At 35.4% G+C, this 26,474-nt stretch overlaps 1 protein-coding gene across 6 annotated transcripts in view; it reads right to left on the minus strand.

The window, feature by feature from the left end:
• LOC121729140 (teneurin-a) overlaps positions 1-26,474 on the minus strand; it is a 414,953-nt gene that overhangs the window by 37,952 nt on the left and 350,527 nt on the right. For 3 of the 6 annotated variants that reach the window (XM_042117537.1, XM_042117539.1, XM_042117538.1), the window contains exons 2-3: positions 20,187-20,429; positions 9,787-9,843 (exon numbers count right to left, since the gene is read on the minus strand). The exons of 1 other annotated variant lie outside the window; for it this stretch is intronic. In XM_042117537.1, coding sequence (XP_041973471.1) covers positions 9,787-9,843; positions 20,187-20,314 — 185 coding nt within the window. In that variant the 5' untranslated portion in view covers positions 20,315-20,429. Of the gene's footprint in view, positions 1-9,786; positions 9,844-20,186; positions 20,525-26,474 lie in introns of those variants that run through there. 2 more of the 6 variants (XM_042117540.1, XM_042117541.1) reach the window with 2 other exon arrangements.

Consider the following 26,474-nt stretch of genomic DNA (forward strand, 5'->3'; position numbering starts at 1 on the left):
CATCCTCCGACGTTAACTTTTTACAGGGAAGGATCGTAAATTTAAGTTTCCTAGAAAGCGCCTGTCCAGAAGAAACTTAATGATTTGTTTTGCTTGGCGTGCCCGCCGATTGTAAAAACTTTGGAGGGCTTTTTATGGAACAAAGGGGTAACACTGCATAATTCTTATTAGTTACTGTTTATGTACCAATTCTGTCGGCTTTGTTAAGTACTCTACTATTACGCTAGTCGACACGACTAGGGAGTACTTCAGCCGAAGTAATAATTTACTGTATAAAAGCCGTAATCTCTACATTGTCTTTAATCCTGACAATAAAGAGCGTCTAAAGGGCTCGTAAATATTATCGTATTTCAACTTAATCATGTTTTACAATGGCACCGTGGGCGTGCGGCAAATCTTAAGACTAATTACAAACAGACGTTAACAGCAGGGATGGGGCATTCAATGTTTTGTTTGGATCAATAGTGCTATTGTGTGGCGCATATGCAATAATTGTTATGATTGTATAAAAGATTTGTGGAAATTAAACATGAATATTTGATTGCACTCCCGTATTCTCGGCGAGCAACTTACAAAATGCAGATAATATTATTATTATAAATACACTATACATATATACCATTTTATAATTGCGTAAATGAGTCGAATAATTTTGTTTTTATTAAAAAATTGAGCACTAATTAGATAAAGCGTGCAGAATTTCTATATCAGATTTTTTTATGAAAAGTTATTTACGTTTTTAACTAATGCAACCATTTCAGGCCATGTTGCTGGACGAAAAAAGCTCATTACGCGATCTAATGCCGGAAATATTTGTGAGTAGATATCCAATTTAATGTGGAAATGTTTCCAGGATTAGCTATAACTTTTCCAACAGTTCCGACGAGATTTATTTTCAGATTTTCCAGCGAATTAGGCGGCAGTTCAGCTAATTATTACATACGGTAAATTGAAACAGAGCTAAAATAAACGGAGTGGACAGACCTAATTACGTTTGCGCTACGTGCTTTGGGATTTAGAGGCTGATGTAACATTGTACATAAACTATGTACACGGCATAGCTCCACCACATAATATGCGCTACACATAGCTTGTAAGCTCGTGTAACTTCAGTAAAGCGAAATGGTCTACTGAATTCTGAATAGTTACTTTGGAATTTCTACTAAACATCTATGAAATAAGCTTTGTAATATTACATATTGGTAAAACCTGTTTTCGTAGTAAGCAAATATGAAATTTCCCGTTGTTAAGCTCTTAATAAAAAAGCACAAAGAAAACTTAATTAATCTATAATATATTAATATGTGAGCCAAAAACTTTGTATCCCTTTTGATGAAAAATGGGGAAACGTAGGTGAATGAAATTTTGCACAGTTATAGTTTATATGGTGAAAGAGTGCATCAAGCTAATATTATTTGGAATTATGCTTTTATCATACATTTTTTTTAACAAATAAAACATTACACACACTAGGAAAAATTACAGATTATTGAGTGACAAGCCTATACATACGAATTATACTCTTTTATTTATGGTTTAACACTAGAAAGACCGGAATTCTGAACTACCTAGAAAGACCAAGAGCGGTCAAATGACCCATCGTATGTTTTTTACATTTTTTTGTCTGTCTTACTATTTTGATTTTGCATTTTATTGATCATGTAATTATTTATAAATGTAAATAAATTAAATTATAGAACAAATATTCAAGAAAATTATTTAAAAAGCATTTTATAGACCTGCTACTGATATAATGACATTATAACGACTCCACAAGATTTATTGGCTTTGTTTCTGTATTTGAGCATAAAACACCGTTTTTTCAGATTTTATATTTTGTCATTTTAGCAATAGAATGGTAAAGTTACTCTTATGTACAGTAATTCACGTCTAGAATCCATGAACATCTCGATAAAAATACCCTATTGGAGGACAAAACTATTATTTTTTCGTGTCGTATTTTTGGTCACAATATAAAAATCTTTTATCACTAAAGCTAAAAAAGTACAAAAAATATGCTTTAGAAATGAAATATACTTAAAATTAGCATAAATATAACAATTTTTATCATATTTTCATAGAACTACAATTCGCAATCTTTAGTTTGTTATTTGCTTCATTTGTGTAGGTAAAACAAAAAATGAAATTAACTCAGCATAAATATTTTACTGAAATTTGAACTACTAATAAACCCTGGCTGTGTTAGGTCAACTCAGGCAACAATACTATGAAAATTGACACAGATTTTTGTAGTAACGTTGATAATTTTCAAAAAACAGGGTTTCATTAGGCAAAAAACTTGAAATACGTTACAATATCAAAACAGGCAAGGCAAAAGGTTTTATTTGTGCACATACTATATTTGTAAATTAAATTGGTAATACACATTACCAATTTTTTTACATATAAAAATGTGAAATTTTAGACCATTTATGTAAATAAAAGTGTTTATCCCACTTTTGTCCTATGAGTCATTGACAAGTCTATTTTAGTCGAGTTTTTTTATAAATTTTAAATCAAATTTCAAATACAATACACAAACAAAACATAACAATAATAAATAAATTGAAAGAAAAATAAAACTTGCAAGAAAAACCCACTTTTTTAGAAATTTTATTCCAGCGGTCAATTGACCGCTGCGGTCTTTCTAGGTAGGTTGTTATTTAAAACTTATAATTATTGAGCAATCATTAAAAACACGTTATCACAATTTAAACAATCGAAAATTATTAAATGTCACGAGAGAAAAACGAATTTCACGCAACGGTAACAAAAATATCGCAAATTAAAAACGAAAATGCGGTCATTTGACCGCTCCGGTCTTTCTAGTGTTAAGTTTGTTGACAACAAGGTGACAAATTGAAAATGGACTATAGTCGACAGTATATAAATAAGTCTATGGTTTTTTTATTGAATCTTAGATACTATTAGACAATGCTTGTACACGGCCAGTCTGAGATCAGCTGAGTCCCAGAGACAAAAGTTGAAAAAAATATGATAAAGTCAATATTTTTTTTCAAAATATAGGTAGTAGTCCTAATGTCGTTGAAAGTAAGGTCGAATTTCGACCATTGGGCGATCTCTAGTTTAAATAAATTAACTTACAATGAACTTTAAATTTGACTCAGTTGCCTTAAAAAAGGTTTTTTAAAGTTAATTCTTGCTTAAATCATTAATATTACTTTTCATAATCTTTCTCTTTAAACTTTATTTATAAATATTATGTAGTAGTAATGAAACAGAAAGCATAGTATACAAAAAACCTAAAATAAAGTGCGTTGGTGAAAATTTAAGTGAGTCCCTTTTTGGAATTAAATAAATTTCTCTTACATTAACTCGTTACATACGGTTAGGAGGCTAAGAGAATACTTTTTATACCCTTTGACCCTTGAAAATCTTATTTATTTTGAGAAAATTATTACCCGTAGCCCAAAAATCACATGTATGATGTCATAATCGGACCCTATAATATTATAATAAGACTGCAATTTCATGAAATTCATTGCTCTACAAAAAGTTTTTTTTGTCTCACGTTATGTTTTAGTTGAATATTAATTGTGAAACATTATTTTTCTGTGCCAGTGTTATCGTATAAACAGCCATTAACCGAGGAAAAAACAAAGGCGATAAAGTTATACACATTACAAAGCGAATTCATAAATAGTAAGTGGGCTCGATCGATGTTCTGCAAGTCGCCACAGTTCACCGCCACCCTCCCGGCGCGGCGTAAATTTAAGAAATCCCCTCAATTTAAAGCGAAATGTGTAATGACTGTGCCCTGTTTCGCCAATTTCCGCCCTCGTCACTCTGTCCCAGTAGGTACCGTCGTCGCGGCCGAAAATACAAAACTGAAAACGCCATTATAATTTTTAATTGTAAATTGCCGCCTTTTCTTATTTCTTTTTTCTAGATAGCTTACAACTTCTTCGTTTATAGCGCGGGAGCACAGATTGAGCTATAGATATGAAATAAGCATTATCTACAGCAACATTATTTTCGGGAACTGAAGGATGCCAATTTTATCAAAATCACTTCAGCGAATTTCAGCGAACACTTTCACATTTATTATAGTACGGGAGCCCTAGAACAATTTTTTAAATTACTATCAAGCAAATTTTTTGTGAGTAGCTTTATTATGATAAGACGAACAACATTTTTATTTGCCAAAAATCTTAAAAGCTAGCAGAGATAGAAAGGATTTCATACTTTGACTTGATGGTCCTAAAATATGGATTGTTCTATTTGTAGGACAATGTTACTCTTAAATTAAATGACTATTGACCTATCAATAACAAAATATCAGCTTGTTAGGGTTCCGTTTTAGGGTTCAGTAGTCAACCAAGTTTTGTTGATTACAGAACCCTAGAACGAAACCCTAACGAGCTAATTTTTTGTATATTGATAGGTTAATAGTTATTTAATACAAGAGTAACATTGTCCTACGAATAGGACAATCCATATTTTAGAGCCATCAAGTCAAAGTATGAAATCCTTTGTATCTCTATTCTCTGTTAGCTACCACTTTCAGATAAAAATGTAGTTCGTCTTATCAAAATGAAGCTACTCATAAAAATTAGCTTGATAGTAATAAAAAAAAATGGAATGGAAAATGGATCATTGGATACTTATACAGGTTACACGTTCGTCATTTGTCATCGATAATTTTGTATGTAAAATTATTCCTTATCAATAATTCAATATGTAAAGTTTTGGTAACCTATTTCAGTACGCTCGAGTACAATCAGCTGTAAAGGCTCTGAATACAATTTGAAGCCAAGATCTTTGTAAATATTATTTTATAACCTGACAGGGCAGGATGTTCCAGGAAAATGATCAATCATTCATATCCAGACTTTAGACTTATTTACACAGTTCTAACGAGAACGTTATTAGAGTACTCGTTGGAGTACGTTTAATTATAACAAAGCTTCATAATTACATTTTTGTAACATTTGAAAAAAGAAATGCTCAAAACGTTCAAAATTTAATTAATGCAAAAACATCCAAAATAGATGAGATTTCGCTTTGTTGGGAATCTTCTAAATAAGCTCCCAGTTATTCAAACGCAAGTAACAAAATAATTCATTCCAAGAATTTAAAAGAAAATAATAACTCGAAATATCGGTGTTCAAAGCTGCAATATCAAAGCGTCGCTTAGCCAAGTTTCCTAATATTTCCCCGCCGCCCTACGTGGCGTGTTTAAGATTTAAAGCAGCGGCCGGTATCGTTGAACCCGCAACTCTTATTAATAACCCTCGTCGCTTGTTTGTTTTGGTCGCCTCGGGCGCGGTTAGGTAACGCTGAAGTTGATTCATGAATGGGAGATTGCGAGCGCCCAGCGAGTGCGGAGTGCCCGCTCGCCGCTCGCGTATATTTAGCAAATACCGTTTTCCTAGAAACACACGACGGAAGCTCTAATAAATAATTGCAGACCCGTTTGACTATTTCGCTAAATTTTCATATTGCGGGGAATTAATTACATGAAAATATGCATGCGGCTGCCGAATGTTTGGAGCTTTCCGACTTAATTGCGAGATCTTTGGGTGAAAGTAAACACCGAATATTTAATGTTGCGAATGTAAAAATACCATCAATTTGCCCGCACAAAAGAGTAGATTTATTTCGTATTCAGTATTAAATTTTCCGAGAGCGAGGCGCAGGACGGCCGAGCGCCTCGGGCGGTTTTATCGCGAGAATGAATGGACTCTATACTGAATGTACGGGCATTATCGCCGACGCACGGCCACAATGGAGGCGTGCATCGTACACGCACACCGCGCTGACCGCCGCCAATACAAAAAACAACACAAAAAAATATTAAAGTGGCTATAAAAATAATTTATTGCAAAAATAAAATGCAAGCTCCGAGCTCTACATTTCATAAATTCGTATATAAATTGCTTGATTACTAAGACTCTTTGGAAATATTTTGATTAAGGGTTGATTTTTTTCAGTAAGTAAGTTACAACATGCCGACCACAATGAATTTAGGTCCATGCACATCTTAGCGAAAGAAAGAAACTTAGAAAAAGCGATCGCTTTTTTCATATGAATTAAATACAATTGTGAATTACCGAATGTCAAAATAATTTATCTATTTACATTTTATACTTTAAAGAGATGATGGTGAAAATCAATTTTCATATCTTTTCCATACGCAAAAGATATGGCCTTTATAACTAAGTTGTCGTCGGAAGATATTATTATGCTAATGTTAGCGAAATGCAAATTTAGTGGGGCAATAGATTGTACAAGTATGGCGGGGCCGAGACGATTTGAGAAGCTTTTATTTAAAATTGCACTATATTTAGTAGATTCACTTATTCTCAATAACGCTAAATCGTTTATCTTGAAACGTATCGAATGGTTGAATATTTTAGAGCTTTTTGAAATATATAAAATATGCTCTATATTATAATAGTCGATATTTCCCACTTTGTGTCTTGCAAATTGTTTAATACAAGGCATAAGACATAATATTAATTCATAAAAATAATTATATGGTCTAGTTATTTCTAGTATTACTAACACATTCTATATACTTATGTACTAACATCGTCTATGTAATATGAGTACTACCATATTTTCCCGATTCTAACGGTCTAGTAGGAATATGGTCTACTGCAATTTATATTGTGGCATTGAGCAGCGTGGCGGAAAAACGGTAGCCCGGGGCAGTATTTCATCCAGTCCAATATTATTGGAGAGGCACAAAGAAGCGGAAGGCCCGTGCCGCGCCCGCCGCCGCCCGCCGCCCGCCGCGGGCTCCTCCATATTGTCGCCGGTATATTGACGATATTCCGCCAACGGTTGATTGAAAGTTTTATCACGTCACCTTCTCACCCTATATTTTTCATTTTATTCCGATTATTTTTATACAAAAGTAAAAAAAAGCAAGTAGATAACTAAGGGTGGGTTGCTTTAACTATAACTTTAACTACAATGCAAAATGTCAAATCTTTGGTTTAACCAAATCAATAACAAGTCAATAACGGACGCCATATTTAACGATAACCTTGAGCTCGACAAGGCTTTAAATGAACGTGGCGAAAAAAGGAACTAACGCTGTCATCATACAAAAAACGCCATTTTTGACAGTTCTCCTTTACCAGCAGCGCCCCGTTCATTTTAAATGAACGGGGCGCGGTGATGGCGCTTTTGACGGACCAGCTGTCATCTGTCAAATTGTGTGGTCAAAGTTAAGGTTAAAGTGAGCTTTAACTATAACCACAACTTTGACCATAACTATAACCACGCCTCTGGTGCAACCCACCCTAAGAATATTTTGTACATTACATACGTGCTATCTCACTCATAACATTATAATGATCGGTAGGTATATTTCTACAAGATGATACATGTTAATTCGTATAACATTTTATAAATTTCTATAGTCCTTCAAAACCGAGAGCAAGTAGTAAAATTTTATCACCCATTCATAATTACCTTGACATTCAAAGGGAAAGTATCATTATAATAAAAACGTGATAAATATAGGAGTAGTCGGCGAGGGGGAAATATTAATAGAACTTAAACGTAAAAGGTTTCGCGGCTCGACGGCGAAAGCGAGTGAAAATGCTAGGTGAAAAGTAGAAGCGAGCGCCGCTGACAAACCATTCCTGACATTTCGCTTTTCGTATTATGTAACGTTTAAAAACATGCCCCCGATTTGACATTTCAATTCGAGTGTTTTTCCGTTGAAAATTCGAAAGCTCAACTTTGAAAGGAAACGTTCGTACCGATTTAAGCCTTTTGATTTTTTATGTATGTCGAGCGGTATATAAACGTCGCTAGTTCACGGCTTGCGGGTCTCGTACAGCTTCACTAGGGGAGAGATAGGTATAAAAATCAATAAGTGCTCAAAGGACCCTTGTTCTGTGGAAAATGGGGCGTGATAGTATGGTTTCAGTACATTACTCCCGGGCGCCCGCCGATCGGGGACCCGTTCTCAAAAACACGATCTATTGTCAATTCTCATTTCCATTTTTCGGCAGTGCCCGGTCCATGGGCCGTGAAATTCATAAAGGACGATTCCATGCGTAATATTTTATCAATTAAACACGGTCGGCTTCGATTTCGCAATAACATTGGACGTCATTTATTTTATGCCACAGTTTTAAATTAAAATGTCACGGTGGCGCACCATTTGGCTTAATGGGGTTCATAATTTCTGACGATTGTCAAAAATGGGTCGGTATGTTTGCGGCTAGCAGGATATATTAGGAACGAATAGAATCTACGACGTTATTTATATGGATATAAAGGGAAACAATAAACAAGTGGGTAGGTTTATTTTTTGAAAATATTTGTATAAGTTTAAACTTAAGGAGTTTTCCATATTATCATCCTACGGGCTACCTCACAACCTGAACATTTATTGTGGTACATACACTTTACGGAAAAACTATCACGCCTATTGATTTGTGTTTTTTACTTATATATAGATGTGTTATCATCGATCAGTCAAGGTTTGATTACTATTAAAATACTTATATTAAAAAAACTACCCTAATGATTATTAACACGCAGAAAAATGACGCGAGCACTCACAAAGCTCGGCTTTGGCTAGTTATTTAAGACAAGTAACTAACGTGTAATATGAACACTCCTGTATCATTATATCGTGTACTGCCTTCTGTACTGCACGGATAGTACACAATGTGATAAATATAGGACAGTATAATAAACTATCCGTCGGTCGGTATCGGTGAGAGCTTTAACCTCTCGGAAATGTCAGGACGGCTCCGGTAAATTGAAAAACAATATTCAACATCCGTGAAATGTAATTCATCGGATTAGTTGCAATAAGACAAACAAGTGGGAGAAAAACTAGTTGGAACTTGTCAGCAGTCACGGCTGACCGGCGCTGGTGATAGCACTGGGTCATTGGAGCCGATCGATCCGATAAGCCCCTGTTACATGCGCACTGAATATTAATACTGCTGACGACGACCAAAGACACTGAAAAAACTTGTTAAGAATCACCCTCCTGAATGGTAACAACTATTTTACGGTACAGCGAGTTTTGAAGATATAAATAAATAAATAACCAATCTACATAATATTATACCATTATGTTATTTTGTTTATTGTCTAAGCTTAAATCTACAAGGTAACCTTTTAATCGTAAAAAACATTTTATGCCAACACTTTGCGTTGGGTCAACTTTTACGAGCTTCAGTCTGATAGTCGTATTAAAGAGAAAAAAGTAAACTCCATTTGATCAAAGGTAAGTTGAAATATTTTAATGTATCTTTTAAAGTGTCGTGATACGAGTGTTCCTAGCACCCTTTTTAATCGGATCGGTAAGTACCTTTTAAGATGAGACAGACGTTAGAAGAAACATGTTTTTAAAGTTCAGAGCAAAATGCAACCTTCTTCACAATACACAAAGTTAAAATTTGCGTCGAGCTTAAGGTATGCGTGATAGGTGCTTTATGTTAATAACATCAAATGGAATGTAAACTGCGCTAAACAAAATTGCTACGTCTATACTGTTAGTTTGCCTTAAAATTAAATTACACAGTTCACGTTAGAATTTTCGGTCTCTAATTGAATGCGAAAATAGTAAAAAAATGTTTTTAAATCAAACAACAAATGTTTGTTTTCCAAGTAGAGCTACGGAGCTTAATATATAGGATAGTTAGATATTATACTTTTTGTGTGTCTGATGAACCTGGTGTGCTGAGGGCATCACTCAGAAATGTCCGATTCTGCCCTTGGCTGGGCGAGTTATGATAATGTCCCAGTAACATCATACTCCGGACGTCGTGTATTGATACTTACGACTCTGAATTTAGGGTTTGAAGGGCGATCCATTTAGACTCGCCCGGTGACGTGTACCTTGGACAAGACCAAAATTTTATTAGAATGGCGTCGTCTGGTTTTTGTTAACGTCTTAGAACACCGTTTCCACTCTCTCTCGTGTTAGTTGTCGTAAAATACAACTTTATTAACTTTTTTCTGTTTAAATTAGGGACATTTCCCGTGTTAATAATACGAACCACGACTAACAGACTTTATCAGTGAAATATTGGGCTACAAAATGTGTTAAATGCGGTTCCAGTTAAGACTTAACTCGTAAATTAAAACAAAGACATTCCATTGTATCTTCCTTTAGCAGCATATTGCGGCGAGTGCACGAATGTCCGGACAAACAAAAGCTGTCGACACGCGAAGTATGCAGGATAAAAAGGCGCTTCGTGGTAAAAAGTTGGGGCGAGCTTTGTTTGTGGTAACGTTAAGTGTTTAGATAAGTGTAGCGGGGAGACGCGTTTATCTCGGCCAGTTGGCTCGACAAATGCCTGTGTGGTCCGCTGTTTACTGTTTAGCTAACTCTCCTCTCTCCGAGCTCTCCCGACCAAATATGTGCGCTCCCATCTAAATTCGCCTCTTTAGTGCGACGCATAACAATTGTTTACGGTAAACTGGGTATTATGTAATGCAGACCTAATATTTGTTTTTGGGTGTTCAGACATTCCTCGATATTTTGGTTATGTATGTTGTTGACTGTTAAAGTAAGTCGCAGTGAAGTAAAGTAACACATTTATGGGTGGGTGAAAGGAGGATGTAGTTTCCGCAGACTCAAATACCATCTTCTATTCCTGCTTATAATTTATTTATTTGAGTATTTGAACACCTTACTAGGTACATAATATTATGTTGCATGTATGTTACAAACTCCAATCTTTAGGACATCGATATAATGGCAAGAAATCAGAATTCGGAATGAAATATGTTAGCTTCCTAATAGTCCGCATTCAAATAAGGAATGAAACAAACGAAAGCGGGGATACGACTTTACATATTACTGGTCATGCCGGCCGCCTATACATTACATTTATTTATAGCAGCTACTGTCAAAGCGACGTTTGTATTTATTTAGTAAGGCGGTTTGTTTATTTTATAAAGGTTTCTAAATATACAGCAGATAAGCTCGCACGAATTTAGTGACGTGACCCAATCGCTTATCGACCTATCGTAAACATTTCATCGATAAATGCCACGTGAAAATAATATTTTCCGTGGTGATGTCAGACGTCACTGTCATTTCTAAGTCATGACGAAATAGAGAACCAAAATTAGAATTACGTGATTACTCAAGAGCGCGTTCACTGAACTCAAATCCCGGAGGATCATAAAGCATATTAGCTTTATGAGTTTGAGTACAGTACAGATTAACGTTCGTATGGTTCGTAATTAAACGGCGGCCATCTTGAATTTTCTGCATTATTAGGTCAATATTGTTGTTGTTCTGAATACGCCCTCTGATGAAAACTAAGGTGTGGTATGGATTAACTACGTTTTACTTATTAATAAAATGATTATTGTGACGAATTATGTAAAATATATATTTACTGTATCTCGCATTTGATGGTTCGTATCCTTAGTTCTAAGATGACAGTCAATCAATATACACAATAGGCACTTCTCGAAACGGAAACAATTATTATGGCCGCATCATTGTGTGAGCCACGAAGCCTCAAAATAAACAAAGGACATAAAAACTGGACGAGATATGGGATTATGTTTGTAGCGTTTTATGTGATAACGGCGGGAACGGCTGTCGATGCTGACAGATTTATGTCTAAATCCGTGACAGCGGTGTTCTCGTAATCCAGGATTACCCTTTGTCCTAAACAACTTGTAATGTTGTATACCATCACTTATTATCAAGGTCACATTGAAAATGTGACATCCCATAATTAGTCATACTAACTAATCCCTCTCGTTTCCTTTATCTTAATGGTAGAGAGGTAAAAATCACCCGTTGTATGTTTTCATTTTAACTTTTTTACTGGACTTGCATAATTATTATAGGTTTTAATTGTATCAATAATCATAAGATTGACGACCTTTCAGAATGCAGCTTTTTATTACGAAATGAAGTACAACTATGTATGGATAATACTTTACTGTTAAATGATAATAAAATGACATTGGCAAGTAACCGTACCGGTTGCAGCAGTTTTGTCTATACATATTTGCAAATAATAATGTAAAGATATAAATAGAAACACCTTTTGTTACCCATTTACTCAAAACAAACCATGTAAGGTCAATAATAAAGTAATTAAAAAACGTTTAAGACGAATGTTATTGAAACCAATTCGAGCACTTATGCAACGAACAAAAAAAAATATTAATATAGCAGTTACATAGCGAGCTAGAATCGGTCTTATTTTCTTTGCTTATTTTAGTTCAAACAAGATGACAGATTTGGCAGTTGGTAGAGTTGGTGATGATGAATTTACATGATGACGCGTGTGGCCGAGTAATTGGTAGGTTTAGCCGGTCGAATTATTAGCAATTGGGGCTCGAAGAATCACTTTAATGAAATGATTTCGATATTAAATGGCATTTGAAGGAAGGTAATTGAATTTCCTGCGTCGTATTGGCTGTGAGGTCGGAGATAGTGCCCCTTTCATACTCCGCTCGCTACTGATGAGGCGTTTCCTCTAATTATTCAACGTATTAATAAGACACGAAGTAAGATTTCGAACAATCCATCACTTTGTCTGGTTTTTACGTTCGACTATAAATGGGAGCTGAAATTAGTGCACGATATGAGAGTAGAAAGGGTTCAGTTTTTTGTACCATATTATTTATTACGTCTGTGATATGAATTATAGTTTATGTATTACTAAAATTAGAGTACGCTTAGATACTGTGTCATTGAAACAAATAAATAATAATGTTTTGACTCTACTTGGCCCCATGAGCATACACGACATTTCATTACAGCTACTACACTACAGCTTACCTATGAATCTACAGCAGCTTTTGTTAATTCAGCTACAGATTCATCTTCATCATTGACTACGGTATATTTTGTTACCACTTCAGAAAATAAAATAGTCGTTTAAGTATTTTACTTTTTCTCATAGTACAAACCATGGAATTCTGGAACCGATTTGGCTAATCTTGAAAGAAATATTTCAAGATTAGCCAAATCGGTTCAGCCGTTCTCGAGTTTTAGCGAGACTGAAATAATTTAAAATCCATTTTTATTTATATAGATAAAACTAGCTGACACGGCAAACGTTCTTTTGCCATATAAATTATTTAAAGTATCAATATAAAAAGTAGATATAAAAACCTATTCTCAAGCCAAACGAATGTACATACAAAATTTCATTAATATCAAGTTGAGCCGTTTTGGAGATGTTCGCGCACAAACACTGTGACACATATTATTATGTATTAAATAACTAGCTGTCCCGGTGAACTTTGTGTAACTTTAAAACCTTCCCTGGACTTCTACGAATATTTTAAGACTAAAACCACCCCAATCCGTTCAGCCGTTTTTGAGTTTTAGCGCGACTAACACATTTGAAAATCCATTTTTATATACAAAAGATAGAATAGGAAGACTAGCTGTCCCGGTGAACTTCGTGTCACTTTAAAACCTTCCCTGGACTTCTACGAATATTTTAAGAGTAAAATCAGCCCAATCCGTTCAGCCGTTTTCGAGTTTTAGCGCGACTAACACATTTCGAAATACATTTTTATATATAAGATAATATAGGTTTTGAGGAGAGCGCAAATGAGTCCAGACTAATTATTGTGAATTTCTTTTATTTTTCAACTAGTACATTCAGACAACTGACAAGAATAACGCGCTGTCAGCTAGATTGACAAACGCCAGTAATGACTCGTTATTCTAGCCCAATTATTGTAAATACTACGCTGTTTTTATACTTCGTGTATTATTCGTAGTTCGTATATATCTTTAGCGTCTACCAAGCATTTTATTATGATTGAGTATAAAATAATACTCAAAACCATTTCAAAAATGTAGAGGGCTCACTCTCTTCCAAAGTTGTATCAGTTTATGTAATTATCATAATAATATACAAGAGTTTTGGAGATAGCATACAAGAAACAACCCGTATATCTATTAACGTAGATTTTGGAGTTATATCAAGAACAATGTACACCTAAACAAAGCACGATGTTCGGTTAAACTGAGGTTCAAACTAGACGCCATTAAGCAACTGGAAAGTTTGTATTGAACTTTGATGTGTGAACTGTGTTTGCGTTGTCCGGAGTGTATGGAAATAATTTCTTGCTTGGACGAACTTCCGTTCGAACGAACAAATATTTGACTAGAATCTCTTACGATTTTGATGTTCCTTGAACGTTAGTAAATATTTACTCGTGCATGTTTATTTTGTGATACTTTGTACACGAAAATTGATTCGTTTCTCCGTCACGGTCGACCCTAACGTGAATGGTTTGGAAGACGCTCAAATAAGGTAATTTTAAGGAAAAATAAAAGCTCGTGAGTTATTCCACAACTGCAGTAGGTTGGTCGAGAAAATGTCTGCAAATTTATTTGATATCTCCTAGTAAATACACTGCATAATAATTACTAGATCGAGCAGTTCAAATTATACTAAGCAAGCTTGATGAATCGCTACTGTGTGAAGCACTCGAATCATATAATTAGTCTCTTGATTTGATAGAACGCCGCGCTGCGCCGCAGTCCCAACATTTGTCACCGATAAAAGTGTCTTCAATTAGTCGAGGATGTTATGGATAATTACGCACGCACACCCATTATAAGTAGATTATGACAGCCAAAAATACCACTCCAAGCCTATCTGATAGTTGTGCTCTAAAAATATCGACGAATACACATTTATATCGATATTTACATATTTTATGTCGAAGTTTACTATACGAATGTGTCGGGAGGAGTACATAAGTGAGTGATAATTTTAGGCGCGTCTGGGCAGCGGGCACCCCTCGATGTTATCTGTCCGCTATTGTTGCGTGCACTTAACCGTCACATGCCTCGACTTACTCGGGCCTTGTTAACACGTTGTCGAGGAAATTACATTCTTTACACGCCGGAATACGGCCCAGCACTAGCCCTTATCGACCGTCCATCCGCCGTGTCAAATTACTGTCATTATACGAGTCAATAATGAATCAAGTTTTACTTACCGCGCTCGCTTTTTCCTATTAGAACGGTTCCCATAAGTTAAAAAGTCGACATCTTTTTATGTTAGATATGGTCGTGAGTTAAATGTGTTTTGACTTAAGTATAATGGGTTCCATATAATATGGTAAGGTGAATAGCTCCGAGTCTGACGCATGTGTGTAGGCGAATATAATGAAGTATAAAATAATGGACTTCTTGGCTGCGCCTCCGATCAATAAAACAATTTTTAGAAACATTTTATATTTCATCTTAATTATTCATAAACATTAATTTATAGCACGGATTTGAAGATAGAATTTGAAATTTTGTAGGCCTAACATGTTGAAGTTACTAATACAAGAAGTGGGGGAATAGTATGAGTTCAAAGTTTTAATCGCTTAACTAATTAATTAATTAATTTATTTATTCGGTATAGTAACAGACAGCAAAGTAAGAAATACAGTTAACAATAATAAACAAAAGAAGTAACATTTTACCATGCACCCCAATAAATACTATACACAACATTAAAAAAATATATATCAATAATAATAATAATAGCAAATGTCAAGTACATACTCCAATAATTACACTAAAATATTTAAATAAGTAATTTAACAATAAGTAATTATTAGAATTGCGACTGTCACAGACACACATGTTTTTAATACATAGGTAGGTACCGTACTTAATATCATTAACTACAAAACACAAATAATAATAAAAATAAATTCGTTGCGACCAAGAAGCTTAACATATTGCAACATAGATAAAAATAAAATAAAACAAAAAAAAACTCATACATTCCCTAAAAATAAGTCAGACTTGAGGATTATAATGATATTAAATTAAATTCATATAAAAATATTATTATTATTTTTATATTTATAAAAATAAAGTTATTTGTAAAAGATGTCAAAAGTTCATAAATTAATTTAACAATAATAATTCATAGTAACAAATTTAATTCATAACATGTTTGTGATCACGCAGCGTAAACACTTTATCAACTTATTCATAATTAAGTTAATGCAATAGTTAGAGAATCCTATTAAAACTTTTAATTGGACATTATTCACGTATTAATAAATAATGAGACGATTGAGACTCTAGATGTTGTTACGTCATCTAAACCATACATGCATAGACCATACATCATCAGGGAGAACAATATCATACGAAAATATCGACACAGTGATAAAACATCGATTAAAGCATTCATAATATCCTTCTTAGCGCGCCTATTCGTACTCGTAAGGACACGGGTACTCAAGTATTTCTATTTTATGTTTTTGAAAAAATATCACCACTTGTAAAATAACCCAAGAATTGCTAAATTGATCTAAATATTTGAAGCGCAGTAATATTAACGTTGCATTCGAAATTACTAGAATTTCTTTGTATACCTTTGTAGGTACACGATATTAACTTTACGAGTATCTTTTCATACTTGCCATTAGTCAAATAGGTTCGTCTTGGCAGAAAGTTCGTCTCGGGTCAAAGACCGTCTGAGATGCTGCGAGGTCGGGATATTGGTTTTACAAAATTCATGCATATTGGATGTGTAAAGTCGAATAAAGTTTGAACTAGCGCAAATGCGGCTTAATCTTTTACATTACTTACTATACAAAGTCTCAAATTATATAATATTATTAAATTTCATAATGTTCTGATCATTGTTTACTCTCACGTGATGCTTCACAGATCACAAACAACAGATCTCGGCTAATGCAGGCACTCGAGAGCACGGAACTTGGCACTCGAGTGTCAGCTCGGGAGAACGTTGAGATCGTAGCATATTGACCCGAGGGTCAAGTCCGATGTTTTAATACAGCTATTATGCTGGAATGATCCATCACTTTAGTCTTAACTTTGAATAGACGTAAACAATTTTTTGCTACTCGAGCTAGATAAGATTATGGATTATATTTAAAAGTCCATTTGCATATTTAACAAAGGATAACATAAGTATAATATTAAGCAATATACAATGAAGTCATCCTATTGAATCATTCATGGCTATAAAAACCGCGTTCAGAACGAGTCTCAGCGGTGTCAGCTTTCTTTGAAAACTTAAGTCGGTATTCCGCTGATAAAACGTTCTAGATTCCCGGGATCACTAATTAAATCGGAAAATTATGCTAAAATTAACGGTGCACAGGCGAGCATCGTAAGTTGCAGTTCACCCTCGAATAATATGTTAAGCCGGAGCCCCGAGCTGAGCGAGCGACCGCAGACTCCGCAGATGTCAATAATGGCCGCCATCCGAATATGCGCAAAGATAAAAATCGCATTTTGACAATATTACAAAGACTTGTCTGCGCAGATTTGTCTTTGTTGCAATCTCTTCTTTCAAGTTCTCAGTGAATTTGTTCGTTATAACAAAATGACGGATTGTTATCGCACGTATTATACTATTAGTTGGATAGTTACACCACCCTAATTTAATGTGTAAGGAAGCACGCTAATATAATATTAACGCTGATACACGATTATTTAATAGCCATCCTAAGCTTTAATCAAATTTATTAATTGATTAGTATTATTCTTTTTTTTTCCATTTATTTAAGGTCGCTTAGAACAATAAGGTTATCAGCGACCACAAGAACAATTACATCAATTTAAATCAAAGTATAAATATTACGAAACTTTAGGAATTGTAGAACATTACAGCACATATCAGGATCACTTAATACAAGATATCTGTCACTATTAAGGTTAAACATTTGTCTTTCAGAAATATAATTTGTATATTCAAATAAAACATGTTTGACTGAAAATGGTGAGCTACATCTAAGACAAGTCTTAGGAGTACTTTTCGTGATATAATGTACATGAGATGCGTTGGTATGGCCTATTCTCAGAACTTGTTTACGCATAACTTAGCCATATTTACAATCTTAGGGATAAATGTTTGTTTCCCTCGGATCATTGAGTCACCCTGTCATGTCCTTCTGATTCCCAAACGCCCGGGCGGGATCAAATTAGTTTTGTTAGACCTTACTTTAATAATGGCGCGGTCTTTAGGGTATTGTGAGGTTTCCGTGTTCCCCGTTCGCGATATGAAATAGATGTTTTCTGGCTTCAGGCGGTTTATTATTACTTTGAAACTACGAGGGGAGCTAAGGTTGGGGCCGGGTAAACAAGTGCAATTGATTTCACTGCCAATAAACGCTCTAGTATAGATTCTTTCGTCGTTAAAATTAGTTCACGAGAGTTATAGTTTATGACCTAGTGAACGACGTGGGCTGAAATTATCTTTGAATATTTAACTTAGGCACCCTAGCACTAATCTAGGATAATGGTAATTGTGATTTGTGTGTGAGGCCACCTTTATTTTTTGCAAATAAAGTACATTGGCTACTTAAAGTGAGAAAAAATCAGTACACAGTATAAAAATAAAGTCTGTACTTTGTTAGTTTCTTTAAAACTCGAGAGATAGGTGATACAAGGTTCATCAGGTCATCTAGTATGAAATAAAGTATTTTTGCGCACTTTATTATTTTCGTAAAGTACAATTCCTGAAATAACGTACAATACTAAAGTACGGGTGGCAACCCTAATTGTACCACCTTCGATTTTATAAATATTATGGATCGACAAAAGAGATATTATTATCATACGTTTTATTAAGCTAGCGTTGTCCAAAACTAGCGCAAAATAAAACCATATCTCTCTTAAGTATGAGGCACTTTAGTTCATTAAAAGTATTATTTCAGCCATCTCTACATACTTATGTGTGTGCCGGTATTGTTCAATGGTATTATTCTTACAGCACAACTAATCTTCTTTCAGTTCTCACAAGAATATCAGTCGGCTGTTTAAAATATTAAGTAACGTTTCTAAAGGTTTTGTCTTCGCAGCAATCGATCACATTGGTTCCGCGTTTAGTTTTGAAAGCGGAGTATCATGAGTGATTTATATTAGGCCGCATACAGAACTGATATGAGATGGTCATCCATAAATAACGACACGGATTTCTTTATGTTTGATATAATCAAGTGTGTAAGTGAAACTGATTGATCAATATATTATTGATCATAGTATTTGTCCTATATTCATCATCATCATCATCATCATCATATCAGCCTATAGTCGTCCACTGCTGGACATAGGCCTCTCTCATTGAACGCCAAGATGAACCCTCCAACTAGGTGGGACGACGATCTCCGCTTAGTTGCAGGCCCATGTTGGATGCGAGTAGCAGGAGATCGGTCATCTTGCCCTATATTATTATTTAGTAATTATTGCTAGTGAAGAGAGAAAATACGAAAATAAAGTATAATATTTTGCTCAATTAGGATTCTGCGTAGGTACGTATTAAATAAATTAAATATACAAAGTACAGATTACTTAATATATAATTAATAAAATCTTAAATATTATAATACCTCGAGAATACTTGTTGTTTCGTTAGAAATGCCTATCTCCGTCGTAACGGTAAATATTTACGATAGTGTTTAAACCCCACATGACCTTTAATACTAATTGCTTTATCGTAACTAGTAAATAACAAACATAAGATTTATTAACACGTTTGTTTAAATTATGATTATTATTCATTGTTAAATTATATTTATCGTTACTTCTCAGACGATATTTTATATCGTTACGAGGTGTGTGGGAATACATAATGTTAATAAAGTTGTGAAGTAAAAGAAAAAATATTATTTACATATAAAGACCAATTAGGAATAACATGGAATACCTTCCCGTGAAGTACTCGTTAGCGAAAGGAAAGATCCAATTTGGGAAGGTTACGATAAAATGTAGGGATTGTTTGGTATGTACAATTGTACACGTATAAACCAACGAATTTAAATCGATTTTTTCCTTCTTTACCATGCTTAAGTACCCCGTAAGTAGGTATGGGGTATGGGTAACGTGACCATTTTTTTTGTCAAAACGGTACAATTTGGCGTCCCAGAGATCATTTCGGGGACACCGGGACACGTAACTATAAAAATGGGACAGTCCCGTTCAAAACGGGACCTCTGGTCACGTTAGGTATGGTGAAATCCACGAAGCAAATTACTATAATAATTTAATAGATCAAAATTGGTATTTAGTTTTGTGACTAGCCTCGTGGTTAGGACCACGAAGCTTGTATTAGCTTCCTGGTTAGGAACAGTGAATGAATACATTCTTATTCCTTATTACTTTATAGAAATAGAAAGGTAAACTTAAAAACTCCTCGTTGTTAATTTAAAAGGTATGAATTTTTGCGACATTAGTGTAGCAGCTTCGTAGCACTCACCTAGGGTCTACGAAGGGCTCGGCGTAGATGTTCCTGACGGGCTGGCGGCGCGGCAGCGGCGGAGGCACCGGGCTGAACCCGTCCATCATGTCCTCCCGCTCGCTGTACTTCAGGGATTTCATCGTCATCTCGACAGAGTCACACTAGAGCGCACGATCCAACATCACTTCACATCCCTGCACTATCGTCCTCGATATACAAATCCACTTCAGTCTAAACGTACATCTTCAACGAAGGAACCGGCTACGAAACGTAAACGATTAGAGCGCGCGCCGGCAAACGCTCCCCGCGGGAGTTCGAGTCGGACTGAGCCGAAGCTCTCGCTCCTGCGCGACCCTCCCCGAAGCTCGGAGCTTTCGAAGTTTTTGCGCGCGCGCCGAGGTGCCACAAAAGCTCGCCGAGTTATAGGGTATAAAAAATACGGGTAGGAAAGACGGCATGGCGTAAGCGATAGATGAAAGGCCGGCGACGACTTTGCCCGCGACGTGATGCGGTTAATATTACAAAGAATACGTATTGTGCTAAGTGCGAACAAAACACTTTTTGTGCCGCTTTTTGTATGGTTTTTTTCGAAGTTCACTAACTATCTAGGATTTCGTGTCGAAGAAATGTTTTATGATTAAATCGTGGATTAATCGTAGCTTTTATAAATGCGATTAATAAATCTGAAACACAATAAATCTGTAACATGTTTAAGCTGCAGCTCTTCTGATGCTGCGAGTGTCCATGGGCGACGGAAGTTGCTTTCCATCAGGTGACCCGTTTGCTCGCTTGCCCCCTTATTTCATAAAAAAATAAATAAAAAAAAAGCTTTGAATTATTACACACAACGACGACAATACAACGTTCTATTTGATGTCGTAGGTTAAAACAAACATAGTGACAGATTTATGTGTCGGGAACTAAACTATCAAACCGGAGCAAATGTTAGTTTTTCGATTTGAGAGGGCGGGTTGTATTGTTTAAATAATATACAGTGTGCCATACGCGGCGGCTGGTCGATCTCGACGCTTTGCATATAAACAATTACCCATATTGTTCGGAGCGAATACAACTGGCGGGTACAAAGGACCCTACATCGACTTGTTTGTTTTTAAAGTTCATTACGCATGTCTCTAAATTTACGACGGCAAATATTGTGCAGCGCGAGTTATTTATGTGCGAAAGCTCGTTTGGCGGCGAAACTTCGACTCGCCGATAAAAATTTTGGTACACACGCTATCCCAGAAAAGCGTGCTCCCAATACAAAGGACCGCTACAAAATTATGTTAAATCTATCCTACGAGCTCGAATGATCCCACAAGGATAAGGAGAAGGAATATAAAAGAGTCTTAGCGCTCCCTGTCAGGCGTTTTAAGCGGGGAGCATTTCCATACACACGTGTATAAAAGTAAGTATACAGCGAACTCGAGTATTATAAATTGATTTAGCGTCTCGCGACAGATTTGAGTGTGTTTTGACAAACATTAGGGATTTAAATTCGCAGCGACAAAAGTTTTCGGGGTTCGCCCGGGAGGACCGCGAGTTACGACAGATTTTTGTGGAGAATTCGATTTGCAAAACGTCAGTCTCACGTCTAGATAACGCTCATGATTTTTGACGGGGCGAGATGAGTTGAAAATTAATTAGTTTTACTTTTATTACGTGAGCCCAGAAGTTATTATCCTCATAATATTTCGAATTGGATTTTCGTGGTACTGTCGTTAATGAGAAACGAAAATCGTTTTATCTGTTTTTACATTACTACGATAAAGAGTTTTTACTGAAATTGTATAATTACTAGATGACGCCCGCAACTCCGTTGCGCCAAAATTCGTTTATTGCGTGGAAACTGTACATTTTTACGGAATAAAAAGTATTCTATGTCTTTTCCGGGACTCAAAGTATTTCCATACCAAATTTCAGCAAAATCGGTTAAGCGGTTAAGGCGTGAAGAGGGGACAGACAGACAGACAGTCAGACACACTTTCGCATTTATAATATTAGTATGGAAGTATGGATTACAAAGGTACGAACTAAAGTTACTAATATTATGTTACTTAAAAAAGAAAACGGTTATAAATACTACTACCTAGTCAATCTCTTTAATCACAACTTTTTCTTCAAGTTGTAGTCATTAGTAGCATTCTGACAGTTCTAACAGTAGCTGTGCAATGTGCATATATGGGCTGTAGGATAGTTTCCCATGGAGCAGGCTCGCACTGGAGGCCTGTTCTTGCACTTGAACCTGTACCGACATGGTTTAGATCACGTGTTTCATAACCACTTTTTAGACGATACGGGACCGGAGGGGCACCCGAGTTCAGTCATACGTCGAGCGTGGGCGTAGTTATTATGTTCGAATAACCGGTGTATTTTTTATACAATTTCACTATTGGAACTATGTAAATATATTACTTTATGAGACGTGAAGACGAAAATGATTGCGATAATTTGATATTTCGAATCCATTTGAATATAGAAGCACATCGAGAGCCTCAATGTAGGCGTAAGTGGTTTCGTCTGGATTTCAAATAAACGATTTGGATTGAGGTAAACGCGTCATATGATACTCTCGCAGAGAATGAGATTGCCTTGAAACGACTCAAATTAAGAAACAAAAAAATATCTACACGTTTTCGTCTTAGCGACCGCTAACATTGATTTTTGTAATAGACACAAAATATTATGTAACTATAGATAGGCGTTTGCCGATTTTTTGTAATGAATTAATAACAATTCTTACCAAAATGATTTCATGTTAAAAGGTTAAAATATAAGTTATTTCATAAGATAGGTAATATCGAGGCGAAACAAGTATTTTAAAAAATAAATTATACAAGAGTATTGCCAGAATTTAAATCTGTGACCTAGCGACCCGCTTCTATAATATAGTCTATACTCTATAGCCTATAAAATAAGTTTGACATAAAAATAATAAAAACTCTTATACTTAGTGGGTCAACAAGTTACGGTTATTGAAATTTAGCATTAAGGGTGAGTGCTAAGTTGAAAACTTTCTTGGAATATCAGGAGGTTGCAGTATTACGTAATGCTGAATTCGTATAATATCAGTTTTATTTCAATTTTGTTTTAAGCTTTTAAGATTACATATTTTATTGTAACGAATAAATTAAGTAAATATTATTTGAAAAAACTTACTAGAAAAACAAAATCTAGTTATTTACCTACCTACGTTTAGACTAGGTATGTTTAAGTGGGTCATAATTATATATAATATATTCTTTATCTCATTAATTTGCATTGAATGAAAAAGCCGCTATTACAAATCAATCATAAACAATCTTTTCTAAGTTATCGAGCAACATAATGGAGCTACAGTAAGTACATAAATCAGAAACCATTCCGTGTTTTAAAAATGGAACGGAATGTAAAGAATTGAGATTAGTCATTTTGAAACTTTAAAAAAAGTAAATTATAGTGACGACGTTTAAAGTGGTTGTTTTGGAAACGATAAGATCTCGTATTGAGTTAATGTTTACAGGTTCGTGCTGGGAGCCGCTGTGCTTATAAATAGATTTATTATTGAGTTGTAAACAATTAAAGCTAGCTCAAATATAGTGCATTGCACCAATTATCGCTGCATTGTTTACATTTTAAGATCGCAGCGGAGAACAGTAGCGATGAACACGTTTCGCTGTATTTACACAAACATTAACAAAGCGCCTCTCAGTTTGAACCTAATTAATCTTCACTCTGACCCAAATGTGCTCCGGCATCCGTCGACGGGCCACAAAAAACGCTCAGCTATTTTAATTGGCGTAAAGGTTTGGAGTTTCTGTCATAAAATGTCAATGAATCGCTGCACACTTGACATCTGTGGACTGTGTCCCGATTGTGCTATTTTAAGCATATTGTAGTGAGAAAATGGCATCGTAAATTATGCTGTTATTAGTCATAATTATTGTAACCAGAACTTTAATTCTTTGGCGTGGACAAGTGGGAAATCATTTTGGTATCTACTGAATGTGCAACGACTGGTGCAAATACATAAATAGATATCACACAAAACATGCGTTCTTAGTACTTAGTAAAAACAACTTTTTCCAATTTAAATAAAAATAGAACACATTAAAATAAGCCGCACAGGAATGAGAGAACGCCTGATATGAAATTAATATCAGGAATTCTCGGGATAATGTTTTCATGGATTACGGCTGCCGACTGCCGACTGCGAGGAGCAGCTCGGAGATGCCTCACGTACTGCGTGTGTGTATGTAGAGCACGTTTCATAAAATAAAAGATATCGATTCCGTGACGAGCGCGAGGCTGTGGGAAACGATTCCTGCCCGCTAATAGACGCCCGCGGGTCCGAACTCGGACAACACGTGAACGCGCGAACGTGATTTCATTAAGACATGAATGAATTACGAAACTAATTAGAGCCGGAAACGCATGAATAGAATTTGCAACAGTGAATTACATTTCTAGTCGTAATTAAGGAGTTAAGGGTAGGGCATGAGCACTTTATTCCTAGTTTAGTGTGAGGCTGCGCGGCGCGGGCGGCGGCGGCGGCGGGAGCGACCGCATTCCCGCTGGTAATTACTGCCCGTTCCCGACTTCTAACATTTTATGCTGTATTCTGACGTGTGATTTGCCGAACGTGTTATTTACTGTAATTGTCGTGGGAGTATTAAGTGTTCGACATATTAGCGTGCTATTTGTAACGGTAAATTGAAGGTTTAATCTGCTAATCGTATTGCATTTTTTTTACGTCATTTTTTCTCTGTCTTATAAATTTCCTTTGTTTAACATACTTTGGATTTTGTCTCCTGAATTTTCTTTACATGTTTATTATTTACTGATAAAATATATACATTGATTAGCAGGGACAGGCCAATGTGGTAGTGTGATAAACTGATAATAAAATCTTTTATAATGTTGAATTTTCAATAATGGCGTTTCTCTCTTAAAAAAAAACCCAACCCAAAGATGATAGTAGTGATCCTTTGCGTGTAGACGAGTATTACGACATGCTCCGAGGAATGACCTCAGATGGTAGAGATAAGAGAGACATGTCGACGTACTGTTATAGATCGTAGATTGGAAAGATGCGTGACTCTTGCGAGAGAAAATTTTGTGTTTTTCTAGGTATTTCTTACGTATCACTATTTATCTTGGTATTTAAAATACAATTACATGACATTATTATCTCAATGATATGTATAAGCAGATCTTCTGCCGCATGGTGAATCGCGTACGCAAGCGTAAATAAATAATAAAAAGGCTGAAAAGACAACCCAAGATAGAATTTCTTAACGCAAATTATACTAGGAGAGCCGACCCTAAGTTAAGCGAGAAAGAGCTAAAAAGAAGAAGTGAAATACGTTTAGCAACTAAAGCAGTAAATAATAATTATTTTATCAAAATTGAAAAGTACAGGATGAATTGATAAAAATGTGTAGGAAGCAAATTGTCGCAGTGCCGGAACGCGATCATCTTTTCATTACATATATTACTTTGCATAGTTAGTGATATTTTGTTGGTCATCGTTACGACGATGAATTCGTCCTAAAACAAAATTGTATATATAGTATATTACGGAGTACAAAGTAGTTACAAAGTCGACATTGCTTTAAATAAGTACGTTACAATCCTAAACAGAAAGCTATCGATGAGCCCAGCTTATCTACTACTTAATCTATTATCATCCTGTAAAAATACGAAAATGTGTAATGATATTGTGAAAGGTTTGCGGCTTAAGAAAAAAAGGGCACTTTATCAAAGCTTACCAAAGCGAATTTTAAGCTTTACTGAAGTTAAAAGACTTATAAAAAGCGGGTTACTTTATAATATAAACAGAGCTTCATTGTATTTTATTGAGACGCTCGTCAACATTTTTACTTTATGATTAATCAAGAGCGCTGAAAGCTCTGATGCGGGTTCTCTTGTTTTCCTGTTTTGAATTTCGCAGCTCTGAAGTCGATCCGAAGATACATTTAATTCTAATTTGACGTACGAGGAGTTTTATAAGGAGAGATCAAACGATCTCCGGGTCTCGCATCCGACAGACGGATGCAATGTTTTAGTGGGGAGCGGGCGCGGTGACACCCGCCATCGCGAAATAGATACGAATGCTCTGGATTTATGTTTTTTAATATCATTCCCCTATATTACATTAAAACTTTGCAAATTACTTTGCATTTCGAGTTTTATAATTCGCTTCAAATTATGATTTAGGACTTGTTTTCTAATTTTATGTCACGAGTTACGCATAAAGTTAATTAGGTGTACACGTAAAAATATGTTGGGGTTATATATTTCTGTCGACTTGGGACATGGGACTTG

This window comes from Aricia agestis, chromosome 7 (genome assembly GCF_905147365.1).
Source record: "Aricia agestis chromosome 7, ilAriAges1.1, whole genome shotgun sequence".
Lineage (NCBI taxonomy): Eukaryota > Metazoa > Arthropoda > Insecta > Lepidoptera > Lycaenidae > Aricia > Aricia agestis.